We start from the raw sequence: 13,630 nt of genomic DNA on the forward strand, positions 1-13,630 counted from the left end.
TGACTATTCGGTCTCCTTCCGCATCCTCGCAGCAGAGAGTGGTTTTGGTGACGCTGCTTTACGTAGCATTTTTCGGAGGGGGCTGCACCCATTAGTGAAGGACGAACTAGCTGCCCGCGACGAAGCAAAAGACTTGGAAGAATTAATTTTTTTATCTATTCGTTTGGACAATCGACTTCTTGAGCGGGAACGAGAGAGAGGGGCGGAGCGGCTTGGTCGGTCGACGAGTGCGGTCGTCGGGAGAGCTTCATCAGCTTTTGCAGCAGGCTCTTTTCCCTCGCCTGGCGGGTATTGGCGGTCAACTACTGACGAGGGGACGATGCAGCTCGGAGGGAAGAGACTCGACACAAGGGAACGCCACCGGCGCATGGCTGAGCAGCTCTGTCTGTACTGCGGTGACCCTGGCCATCGGGTCGCTTCCTGTCCGGTGAATCCTCGTGCTGCTGGCAGAAACCATCCTCTCCTGGTCCCGACGTCAGACAGCTCCACCACAGCGAGTGACTCTCCCAGAGGCACTCCACCACGACACGGAGGGTCACCACCTATGGTCGCAAAGTCTACAAAGCGGCTCGAAAGCACCAGGCTGCAATTACCTGGGATTATTACCGGGAACGGTAACAGCTATAAGGTAACAGTTTTGGTCGATTCGGGGGCTGATGACTGCTTCGTGGACCACTCAATCGCAGAAGTACTCGGTGGGGCCTTGATTGAATTGAAGGAGCCCCGGGAAGTACGGGACCTTAACGGTGACCTGATTTTTACAATTTCTCATGTAACTGAAAGCCTCCAGTTAGTTGTGTCTGGTAATCACTGTGAGCAGAGACCGTTTTTTGTCATGCCGACAAAGTTGGCACCCGTGGTACTAGGTTTGACGTGGCTAAAGCGACACAACCCCGACATAGACTGGGGGGCCCCCAGGATAACAAATTGGAGTATTTATTGTCATTCTCATTGTTTACGCGCTGCCCCGTCCCCCTCCGGGCCCACAGTACCACGTGAGCCGGAACATATCGATTTGTCTTTGGTACCCCCTGAATATCATGACCTCAAGTTGGTCTTCAGTAAAGACCTAGCAACATCACTGCCACCACATCGACCGTACGACTGCTCCATTGATTTGGTTCCGAATTCGCCGTTGCCCTCCTCTAAACTCTATCCGGTATCGAAACCCGAGCAGGGGGCCTTGAATGAATATATATCGTCTTCCCTCGCGGCCGGGCTAATTCGACCGTCAAAGTCCCCTGTTGGGGCCGGGTTCTTTTTTATTGACAAAAAAGATAAGTCCCTCCGGCCATGCGTCGATTATAGAGGCCTTAACGACATCACAGTTAAAAATAAGTACCCCCTGCCTTTGCTGGACTCCGCTTTTGCACCGTTGCAGTCCGCGTGTATTTTTACTACGCTTGACTTGCGCAACGCCTACCACTTGGTGAGAATGAGGGAGGGTGATGAATGGAAGACCGCATTTAACACTCCCATAGGTCACTTCGAATACTTAGTCATGCCGTTCGGACTTACTAATGCACCAGCAGTTTTCCAGAACCTTGTTAACGATGTGCTTCGGGACATGATAGGCCGGTTTTGTTTTATTTATTTGGACGACATCCTTATATTTTCTAGAAGCCTCGAGGAACATAGACAGCATGTCCGGCTGGTTTTGCAAAGGCTGCTCGAGAACCGGTTGTATGTCAAGGCAGAGAAATGCAGGTTCCATACCAGTTCGGTCCAGTTTCTGGGGTTTGTTGTGGAGAAGGGCCAGCTGAGAGCAGATCCAGCCAAGATACAGGCTGTGGTCGAGTGGCCTTCTCCTACATCAAGGAAGCCATTGCAAAGGTTCCTCGGGTTTGCTAACTTCTATAGGCGCTTCATTCGCAACTACAGCCAGAAGGCTGAACCTTTGACAAGGCTTACATCTACAAAAGTACCATTTAAATGGACCCCAGAGGCTGAGGCTGCGTTTGTGGCTCTTAAACGGTCGTTTACGTGTGCCCCTGTCCTTGCTCACCCTAATACCGATGTGCCATTTATTGTAGAAGTGGATGCCTCAGATTCAGGAGTGGGGGCAGTCCTGTCTCAACGTTCCCCAGTCGATCAGAGGGTTCACCCCTGCGCCTTCTTCTCACGTCGCCTCAGTCCTGCTGAACGAAATTACGACGTTGGAAACCGTGAGCTGCTGGCCATCGTTCTGGCGCTGCAAGAGTGGAGACATTGGTTGGAAGGGACACCAGAGCCTTTCGAGATCTTCACCGACCACAAGAACCTGGCATACATTAGGGCAGCCAAAAGACTGAATCCCCGTCAAGCGCGTTGGGCTCTTTTTCTTACACGTTTTAATTACACAATCACGTACCGCCCTGGTTCTCGCAACACTAAGCCAGATGCCTTATCCAGGGTCTTCAGCCCAGCCCTCTGCGAGTCTGGTCCAGAGCCCATTGTGCCAGAGGCCCGTGTGGTGGGGGCCCTTCAGTGGGAAGTGGAGGGTAAGGTCGCCAACTCACTGCAAGGTGTGAACATTCCGACGGGGTGCCCCAAGGACAAGCTATTTGTTCCCCAAGAACACAGATCGGACGTGCTGCAATGGGGGCACGCCTCGAAGGTGGCCTGCCATCCGGGGACCTCCCGGACACAGTTTTTGGTATCCCAGAAGTTCTGGTGGCCTGGAATGAATGATGACATCCAAGAGTTTGTGCGGGCTTGCTCTGTATGCGCCCGCAACAAGTCGTCGCACAATGCTCCTGCTGGTCTCCTGCGCCCGCTGCCAGTTCCATCACGTCCATGGTCCCACATTGCTGTGGATTTCGTCTCCGGCCTTCCCAAGTCCCAGGGAAATACGGTAGTGCTGACAGTTGTTGACCGGTTCTCAAAGATGGCACATTTCATTCCGCTCCCAAAGTTGCCATCATCGCTGGAAACCGCAAACATCCTCGTGAGTCAAGTCTTCCGCATTCACGGCATACCCATTGATCTGGTATCCGACAGGGGCCCCCAATTCATATCTCGAGTTTGGAAGATGTTCTGCAAGGCCATGGGGGCCACAGCAAGTATGTCGTCGGGCTACCACCCCCAGACCAACGGCCAGACGGAGCGGGCCAACCAAGACCTTGCAGCAGCCCTCCGGTGTGTCTGCCACCAGCACCCTGCGTCCTGGTCGTCTCATATCCCTTGGGTGGAGTATGCCCATAATACACTTGTCAGTGCAGCCACAGGTATGTCACCCTTTAAGACTGCATACGGCTACCAGCCTCCTGTATTCCCGTCCCAGGAGTCAGACGTCTGCATACCCTCAGTGCAACAACACCTGCGGCGGGCACACAGAGTCTGGCGGGACGCCCGTGCAGCGCTTTCACGGACAGCAGCACGCAACCAGATGTTGGCTGACCGTCACCGGAGACCGGCTCCTCTGTACAGGCCGGGCCAGAAAGTCTGGCTGTCTACAAGGGACCTGCATCTTGCCGGGGTCTCCAAGAAGTTGGGTCCCCGTTTCATTGGGCCTTTCAAGGTGGAAAAGGTGGTGAACCCTGTAGCCGTGAGGCTCACGCTCCCACGTTCCCTCAGCATCCATCCAGTGTTCCATGTCTCCCTGTTGAAACCAGTTTCCTCCAGCCCGCTATGCCCTCCGGAAGCACCCCCACCACCTCCACGCTTGATCGACGGTGACCCGGTCTACACCGTGAGGTCTATTTTGGACTCGAGGAGGAGGGGCAGGGGTGTACAGTATCTGGTCGACTGGGAGGGCTACGGTCCTGAAGAACGCCAATGGGTCCCCCGCTCCTGGATCCTGGATCCTTCGGTCATCCGCGACTTTCACGCGCGCTGTCCCGGGAAGCCAGGTGGGTCGCCAAGGGGCTCTCCTTGAAGGGGGGGTACTGTCACATTCTGTTGCTGGTTAGATTTTGTTTTCCATTACAGAGCCGGCGGTGTGGGCGTTCCCATCATCGCACCTGCGGCTAATTCCAGCAACTCAACAGTTGTATATAACGCCGGCGACCCAAGCCAACGTTGCCGAGATATTTGCTTGCTGTTTGCCATTCTATACCAGTACTTTCGAGGCTCATTGGATTTGCTAGTTTATGCGTCAGCTGTTTTTTCGTTTGGTGATTCCTCTACCTTGTGCAGGTATTGAGTGTGATTACTTTTGTTATCTTGTTGGCTCGCTGCCCACCGCTTAGTTTAGTGTTATTTGATCCCCGTCGACCTCTTGTCACGGACTCCTTTTGTTATTCTCCCTTTTTCCGCGATCGCGTGTTTTTTAGTTGTATTAAAAACCCCTTTTACTATTCCCTCTGTCTCTTGTCTGCTCTTTGGTCCAATCTTGTTTTCCGCGTTCGCAGATCGTAACACATTGGGTGCTTTCTATCCATGTATGTTGATGTAACATTTCAAACTACATGCTTTTTGTGTAGCCTCGGGTTAAAGGGCACAGGCGAAACGGATGAGAATCCACACAAGGGTACACTGCAAGGCCTGGTGCTCTAAGCACAGCGACACTTACACCGTTGCACCTCTTGACACATTTTGCATTGAGCAGAATGTTGCACCTTTGATCATCATTGATCGAATCAGTCCCTGTAAGCTAATAACTTCCTAAATGAAAAATCAAGATAACTAAGACAGCCTGTGGTGGAAACACTGCTAGTATCTGCAGTGGCCACTAAATGGCTTTATTTCTGTTTATATAATTGATTTTCTCATTATAGCAGATGGCCCAACTAGCAGATTTCTTGGCATACTGTATATCACAAAAGTGAGTACACCCCTCGCATTTCTGCAGATATTTAAGTATATCTTTTCATGGGACAACACTGACAAAATGACACTTTGACACAATAAAAAAGTAATAATAAATTTTTTTTGTAGAGCGCTTTTACCAATGCTCAAAGATGCTTTACAGTAGGAACAAAAACAGGAAACAACGTAAACAGAACAAAACAAAGTAAATAATTATAAGTTAAAAGCTAGTTTAAAAAGATGAGTTTTTAACAGTTTTTTGAATGTGGGAAGGTCTGAACAGTTACGGATGGGTTTTGGGAGTGAGTTCCAAAGGGAGGGGGCAGCAGCGGAGAAAGCTCTGTCCCCCTTAGTTCGGTGTGTTCTTTGTTTGGGCGGTACGAGGATGTTTCCATTAGAAGAGCGGAGGTGACGGGAAGGGGTGTGGGGACAGAGAAGGTCTGTGAGGTAGGGCGGGGCCAAGTTATTAAGTGCTTTGTAAGTGAGAAGGATGATTTTGAACTGAATTCTGTATGAGATAGGAAACCAGTACAGTTTGTGGAGGACGGGGGTAATGTGGTTCCTATAGGGGGTCCGGGTGAGAAGGCGTGCAGCGGAGTTTTGGATATATTGTAGTTTATTGATGAGTTTGGATGGAGAACCGAAGAGAATGCTGTTGCAGTAGTCAAATCTGGAGGTTATGAAGGCATGGATGAGGGTTTCAGCAGTAGAGAAGGTGAGGGAGGGGCGAAGACGGGCTATGTTCTTGAGGTGGAAGAAGGCAGTTCTGGTGATATGGTTGACGTGGTGGTCGAATCTTAGTTTATTGTCAAAAATGATACCAAGGTTGCGGGAATGTGTTGAGAGAGGCAGGGTGCAGTTGTTGATGGTGAGGGAAAATTGACTGTCTATGATGTGGGCTGCAGGGTCAAAGATGATTATGTCTGATTTGTTACTGTTGAGTTGAAGATAGTTTTCTTGCATCCAGGAATTAATTTCACTGAGGCAGTTTTGAAGTGTGGATTGGGTGCTGTGCGAGATTTGTTGTGTGGTTATGTAAATTTGGATGTCGTCAGTGTAGCAGTGAAATTGGAGTCCATGTTTGCGGATGATCTGACCAAGGGGGAGGATGTAGAGAATGAAGAGGAGGGGACCTAGGACTGAACCTTGGGGGACACCTTGTGGTAGGGGAACAGGAGGGGATGTGCAATGATTGATGGCGATGAATTGTTGTCGGTCAGTGAGGTAGGAGTGAAACCAGGAAAGTGCGGTACCAGTGGTGTGTAAAGATTCTAATCTGGAGAGCAGGATGGTGTGGTTGATTGTATCGAAGGCAGCAGTGAGGTCCAGGAGGATGAGGATGGTGAGAAGTCTGTGTGCAGCTTATATAATAGAGTTAATTTATTTTCCCCTCAAAATAACTCAAAATATAGCCATTAATATCTAAACCCCTGGCAACAAAAGTGAGTACACGCCTTAGTGAAAGTTGTCAATATTAACATACAACATGTCAACTGTCAATATTTTGTCTGGCCACCACTATTATCCTTTACTCTCCTGGGCATGAAGTTGACCAGAGCTTAACAGGTTGCCACTGGAATGCTTTTCCACTCCTCCATGACGACGTTGCGGAGCTGCCGGATATTTGAGACTTTGCGCACCTCCACCTTCCGCTTGAGGATCCCCCAAAGATGTTCTATGGGGTTCAAGTCTGGAGACATGCTTGGCCAGTCCATCACCTTTACTCTCAGCCTCTTCAGTAAAGCAGTGGTCATCTTTGAGGTGTTTTTGGGGTCACTGTCATGCTGGAACACTGCCCTGCAACCCAGTTTCTGGAGGGAGGGGATCATCCTCTGCTGCAGTATTTCAAAGTACATGTTGGAGTTCATTTTTCCCTCAATGGAATGTAACTCTCCAACACCTGCAGCAATCATGAAGCCCCAGACCATGACATTCCCACCACAATGCTTGACTGTAGGCTATCTTTGTACTCCTCACCTGGTCACCGCCACACATGCTTGAGACCATCGGAACCAAACAAATTAATCTTCGTCTCATTAGACCAAAGGACATGGTTCCAGTAATCCATGTGCTTTGTTGACATGTCTTCAGCAAACTGTTTGCGGGCTTTTTTGTGTACCGTCTTCAGAAGAGGCTTCCTCCTGGGGTGACAGCCATGCACACCAATTTGATGTAGAGTGTGGCGTATGGTCTGAGCACTAACAGGCTGACTCCCCTCCGCTTCAATCTCTGCAGCAATGCTGACAGCATTCCTGTGACGATCTTTCCAAGAAGGCATCTGGATGTGACGCTCAGCGCGTGCGCTCAGCTTCTTTGGACGACCAACCCGAGGCCTGTTCTGAGTGGACCCTGCTCTTTTAAAAGACTGGATGATCTTATCCACTATGCTGCAGCTCAGTTTCAGGGTGTTGGCAATCTTCTTTTAGCCTTGGCCATCTTCATGTAGTGCGACAATACGTCTTTTAAGATCCTCAGAGAGTTCTTTGCCATGTGGTGCCATGTTGGAACTTTCATTGACCAGTTTGAGAGAGTGTGAGAGCTACACTACAAATTTGAACACACCTGCTCCCTATGCACACCTGGACCTAGTAACACTAACGAGTCACATGACATTTTGGAGGGAAAATGACAAGCAGTACTCAATTTGGACATTTAGGGATGTAGTTTATAAAGGGTGTACTTACTTTTGTTGCCAGGGTTTTAGATATCAATGGCTATATTTTGAGTTATTTTGAGGGGAAAATAAACTAACTCTATTATATAAGGTGCACACAGACTTCTTTTCATTGTGTCAAAGTGTCATTTTGTCAGTGTTGTCCCATGAAAAGATATACTTAAATATATGACAAAATGCGATGGGTGTACTCACTTTTGTGATACACTGTATGTGTGACATCTTGAGTAAGAGTATGTTTCTTTGTTACTTGTATACGGTGGTACCTTACTTACTAACGTTTCTACAGTACTTACAGAATTTTCCAGTTACGATGCGCCTCAACGGGAAAATATTGCCTCTTGTTACGTATGAAATTTCAGGATACGAAAGGCAAAAATACAGTATGGCCCCCTACTCGCAGTTCCCAGAGTTTACTGGACTTAACATAATTATAGCTGCTCTGCCGTTGGGTATTGCCTATCATTTTCCTTGCATTCAATTGGCTAAGCGAGGCCTCTACTGCTTGTGTATGTGTGAGTCATCCTTTTCATTCGCCTCTCTGGCCATGACATGTTCTGACAGCTTTATGTAGTAGTATTAACTTTTATTCTTTTTTTTTGTTGTTGTTTTTTTAACATAACACACAACTCTCATTTTAAGTTTATTGTGCAACAATGTAATTGTAACATGTGTTTGTTATATGTTCGATGCATTTTTATGCTTTATGAAAGATTTATGTCCAAATTTTGTGGGCGGGGGCTTGGAACGGATTAGGGCATTTACATGGAAAACACATCTCTATTTACTGAATTTTCAGTTTAAGAAACTACTTCTAGAACCAATTAATATCATAAGTAGAGGTACCACTATAAGGCAATTTGGGGCATGCTGAATTCATACACTACCGATTCGAACAGTTCGTCATAAAACATCATTAAAAAGGGTGTCCAAACCTTTGACTGGTAGTGTGGTTGTAAACAAGCTAATGCTAACAGTTAAACCAGGTTTACCCACGACAAACTTGGCTTTGCGTTGATCTTCTAGACCCTGTAAAATGTGGTTTTACAACATTCATGTGGCCATTTCTTGGTTAAGAAAATAATAATAAATGCTGCTAAAAACTGGTTGACAGGGCCTTTCAGCATTAGAAGGGTTATAATAGGCCAGAGCAGCACTCTCAGCCTACGTAAGGATGGAGGAGCTGGAGGGTTTTGTTCAAAAATACTCTCATAAACATTCAACATTTTTGAGGTGAGGAGCTTCCTCAAACCGTGGCAACCTGTTCATACAAACACCAAAGAAATGCCTGTCAGAAACTGTGGACTTTGCCAAAAGGAGCTGACAAAAACATTCAAGACAATTAGACAACTCTGTTGAGTGGCACGACTCAAACTGCTGCCAAGAACATCTTACATGTGTTGTTTACAGACCGTGCAACACATTTGTCAATGCAGAACTCAACTACAGCAATAAAAAAAACATCCATCTTTATTTAGACTTGGGTGTAGAAACCAGTCATCCATTATGACTACAAAAACAAGTTTTTTTTTTTTTGTAGCGTGCCTGTTGCTGGGATGGACGTGTCCCCCGGTACAGTAACATGATGTGACAGAGATAAATAGTGTCGCGGTTGCTGGATTAAGAGTCATCTGTGGTCGGCAGGCTGGGGATTACTGGATGCTAAACTGAGGAGGACTCACTGTGTGTTGACATGTTTTACGGTGTCACTGTCCTCTACTCATCTTTTCAGACACCAGCTACAGTATAGTGAGTAAACACATAGTAGTCATCTGAGGATAAACATTCATTGAAAATTTTGGTTCTTTTGAACTGTTAAGACTGAAATTGTACGACGTTCACTAGTTTCTTTGTATTGTGTTGACATTAGATTGGAGTGGACGCTGTCATCTGTTTTCAGCAGGTCTCGATAATGGAAAACTCCTCTGTGTCAGCTTCAGACTCGCTTTTTTTTTTTTTTTTTTTAAAGTGCTGACTACTCACAAATGAGTGATGTTTAGGACACTTCATATGGATTTCTATGCTGTATAGTAGTGGTCCTTGGTGTCTCGTTCGCTTGCTGTCTTTGAGATTCTGTTGGAAGTACCCTAGGAAATTTAAATTTCATATTTGACCATGAACATTTTTCCATAAATTGATTGCTGCTGGTAGTTTTCAGGCAAAACAGCTCACTCTTCACACACAAATACAGCTCACCAATGTTCCGCCTAATTTTTCAGGTGTCTGAGAAGACACACAAGCTCCATGAGCACACTGCGGACCACTGTGAGCAACATCAGATTTGTACTCTGTGGCCACACACTAGTATCACACCTGTTTAAAAGCTTGCATCATAGCAAGTTACATGGCTTATTACAGTAAATGTGACATATCACTGGCGTAAAGTACGTGAAAAAAAACTGATGCACGTTGATACGACGCTATGATGGAGTGTTAGGGCCAAATGAATTAAAAAAAAAAAAAAAAAAAACGAGATTAAAGTCGTAATTTTGCTATGAGAAGCAAAAGTCACATTGTTACGTAGGGGTAATGTAGCTGTGAGAAGCTACGCACTTTACATACATGTACCTTCGCTGGGCATTACGATGAAGCATTGGTATAAATTCTTCAAATAATTATAATTTGATGTAGATGAAGCAAAATAGTAAGGATTTCCTTATTTGTAAAACCAATTCTAAAACACAAGATTCTTTCAAGATTATTGATTTTAATGTAGGCGGCAATGCGCTTCATAAAATACGTAGCTGCTTATTCAGCTATTCAGCTACATTACCCAGATAGCTGACAGACGTTGAAATGATGTTGAATCAACATTCCGCTGTCAATCTTATATCGTTGTATCAACGTTGACTCCCGACGTTGATTTGTCATCACTTTTGCACCCTCGGTCAATGTTGTTCCAACGCTGAAATCTCTACAAAACCTAAACGTCATTTTGATTATTAATAATATTGGAGCAACGCTGAATCAATGTTATGTTTTGCAAGCTTTTGACGCGGCCATCCCTGTCTGCCTCTTCAGTGAATCTGAAAAATACAAACAAAACTGCATTCACTGTTAATTCGTATCAAGGAATTCAAGCAGGTGTCATGAGTTAGTTTAACACACTTGAGTATTTTGTGGTGAAGTGAGTTTCTCGATCAATCCCAAACCAAGTTAGGGCTACATATGGGAACGGAGCTAGCAAGTTAGCTAGCTACGATGGAAAAATGACCGCACTGTCTTTGTGTTCAGTGAATGAATATAGACAAGGGTCAATTGTATCATATCTAGTGATTTTAGGTCTTTAATTGGGACAAAGAATTACTTTTGCCTGAACTAAGTTCTACTTAGCTAACATCCAGGCTAAGTAGGTCTTCACTTGTATGCCAATAACAGAAATGCACTGTTTCTTACAATTTCGGCCACTTTGTCATGTTGTGTCAGGCAAACCGTTTTATGTACAACTTTGATGATAAACACGGCTCATTCTACCAAAAAGACAGCATTGCTGATAAAGGCTCAGAATAAAGCAACGGGCTTACCTTTAAATATGGCTATCCTTAAATGAGGCGTTTCCAGTGGAGTTTGTTTGAGGTGATATGCTGTCTTCCCGCTCAACCACGAACACTATTTTTTGACCATAGCTCCCGGTCATGCATTATTCGATGAATTTTCAATCATATTTCTCTGTCAGTCAAAAATCAACTATTTGTCAACATTATTTCATCAACTATAAAACAATGTTAACCCAACCATCGCCTGATACACCATAGAACAATGTTGTTTCAACGTCACTGTCAGGTGTCATCAGTATTTGCAATGTTGACTCAACATTGTTTATTGTCGAAAATTTCAATCTCAACCATAGTGATGATTTTAAGGATAAGTCAAAGTTCATTCAACGTGTGTCTGCTATCTGGGTAGCCAACCTTAGCCCCTAATACTGTCGTACGACCTGCATAAATGCAACTTTAATAAAAAATGTCGTTATATGGACTTACGATCCGCCAGCCTGTTGGCTCATGTCGTCTTCGAAACTTATGCCTGGTTGACGGCACTTCAGGTGTTTATTCACGGCCGACGTGCTGCCGTGGTATGCAAGCTTGGCATTACAGAGACTGCACAGTCGGCGCCGACAGTAGTCCTAGTGACGCTACAATACGTTTCTGTTGAATTTTGATTTGTGCTCTGCATAGATATTCTTGTGCGCTGAGTATGTGCAAGCAGTGCGCAATTGCGCACATGCACAGCTTATAGGTGACATTGAAGCTCACTCTTCAAACACAATTACAAGAAAATGTTTATGTAGTTCATGAAAGATGAGAGTGAACTCATTTGTGAGATGCTTTGTGCTGCTTATGTTGGTCTTTCATTTTGGCTAAATGATGATTTTCGCTAAAGTGCTGGCTGGCTGTTGTTGTCCTAGTCCAATATTTTAGACCGTCCCTCAGAATAAGACTACAATTAGTGCTTGCTATAAAAATAGTTTAACATCACACAATTGGGTCAACCACAAGCTTCTTGTTTTGTATTTGTTTCTTAGATTGTTCAGTTGTTCGCTTTTTGCTGTTGAGATTACACACAATGTCTCTGTTTCAGCTGTTTCAACTTCAGACTGACGCGATATAAGTGATTGATGTTATTGTGAAGGATTTAAACAGTGTCTGGAACACGGCATGTGTTTTTACACTCCATTAGCCCACTCAGTTTTATTTACGCTCAATGACCAAAACATAGGATACTCAAGCTGCACATTCCCACATGATCCAACATCATCCATCAAAACTCTTGCCTTTACAAAGATGATAATCCTCAGGTCTCTGTTTAATAATATCACAAATTTAACATTACCATACAAGGTATTGCACTAGCTATTTAAAAGCACTACTCAACCAACTTTACTTGAATTTAATCACTTACCATTGTAACTGGTCTTCTTGCAGATCTGTGTGGTGTATCTGGGTCAAAACCCCTCAAGCCTCAGCGTTCCCTCCCAGGAACCCCTGTCTCTTTGAAACAGTTCCCGGTTGACCTACGAACCTCCATGGAAGAGAAGTACAAAGAGATTGCAGAGGTAAAAATCAAGTTTTACTATATCAATGTACATTAAATTGAACTGGATTACATGCCTATCATTGTGAATGGCGCTGAATGAGTTAACATTGATGTTTTTATGTCAGTGTTGTTTTTGGCAGCCCTTGTACGTCTTAGTAAATAATTATTAATCGTAGTCATATTTTAGTCATAATCTCATACAAACTTGGTGTAGTTTTAGTCGACAGTTACTCGTAAGGTTTTCGTCTATAAATGTTTTTGTCCAAAAATTTAAAAAAAAAGGTTTCCAACAATTTCGAATGAACATAGACGAGCACATATTGTAACGTCTACAAGGACAACGCCAGCTTGGTGATGATAATAGTATACGCTCAGCAGGAAAAGCAGTATATCATTTTTAAATAAACCCACTTTAAGACCACGAACTGTATGTGGAAAACAATGTCTGAGTGTTTAACACTGGGAAGTCTGGGATTTATTTTTGCTATTCTTAGAGACTAGACAGAAGTTGCAAACAATCAGTATTCCCCAGGAATTGCTCATTTACCAAACAGCTGAAGTGGGCTACGTATTAGCCAAATGCCATATCGCCAACTGGCTCTCCTCTAGACTTACTGACCAGAAAAACCAAGTGGCTCTGCTTTAGACTGGCCAGTGTTTTACGAGGACGATCTCCATTCTTAAGTTGATGCTGACAAAAACACACATGCTACGCTAATGCTAGGAGTTAGATTTAGCGTCTGATGATCACTCAGCACAGATCTTTAAAGGCTAAAGCAGAATTGCATATTCTATCTTGCCAAGATAAGAAAACAAATCTTACTGTTTCCAAACAAGCAAGATGGAGCGCAGCCTAGCTCTAGACACAACCTAAACTCCAGTGAGAAGAGTGAGGGAGAGGCGCACAGCACATCTCACATGAGTAGTGTTGGGCATCGAACACTGAGCATCAATAGGACCCGGTTCTAACACTACAGTTCTCTCGAAACCGTTCGAATTTTAAAATTTTGATTCCATGTTTCGCTGCCCTGACCGCTGAGCGGGAAAAAATTGCTCCCGAAAACCACGAAGAAAAATCCACAAGAAGCGCGTGTTTGTGCATTGCAACTTGATTACAACCATGGACATGGTGAGGCGTTGCTCAAAGGTTTGGCTTAACTTTACACAAAAAAAAGACCAGCCAGCTCAGTG

The 13,630-nt window shown here is 44.9% G+C and overlaps 1 protein-coding gene across 4 annotated transcripts in view; it reads left to right on the forward strand.

Annotated features, from left to right (window-relative positions):
• LOC130921359 (AMP deaminase 2-like) overlaps positions 1–13,630 on the forward strand; it is an 89,545-nt gene that overhangs the window by 35,307 nt on the left and 40,608 nt on the right. For all 4 annotated transcript variants that reach the window (XM_057845148.1, XM_057845149.1, XM_057845147.1 and 1 more), the window contains one exon: positions 12,328–12,458. In XM_057845148.1, coding sequence (XP_057701131.1) covers positions 12,328–12,458 — 131 coding nt within the window. The remainder of the gene's footprint in view (positions 1–12,327; positions 12,459–13,630) is intronic.

The sequence above is a fragment of the Corythoichthys intestinalis genome, chromosome 9, assembly GCF_030265065.1.
Source record: "Corythoichthys intestinalis isolate RoL2023-P3 chromosome 9, ASM3026506v1, whole genome shotgun sequence".
Lineage (NCBI taxonomy): Eukaryota > Metazoa > Chordata > Actinopteri > Syngnathiformes > Syngnathidae > Corythoichthys > Corythoichthys intestinalis.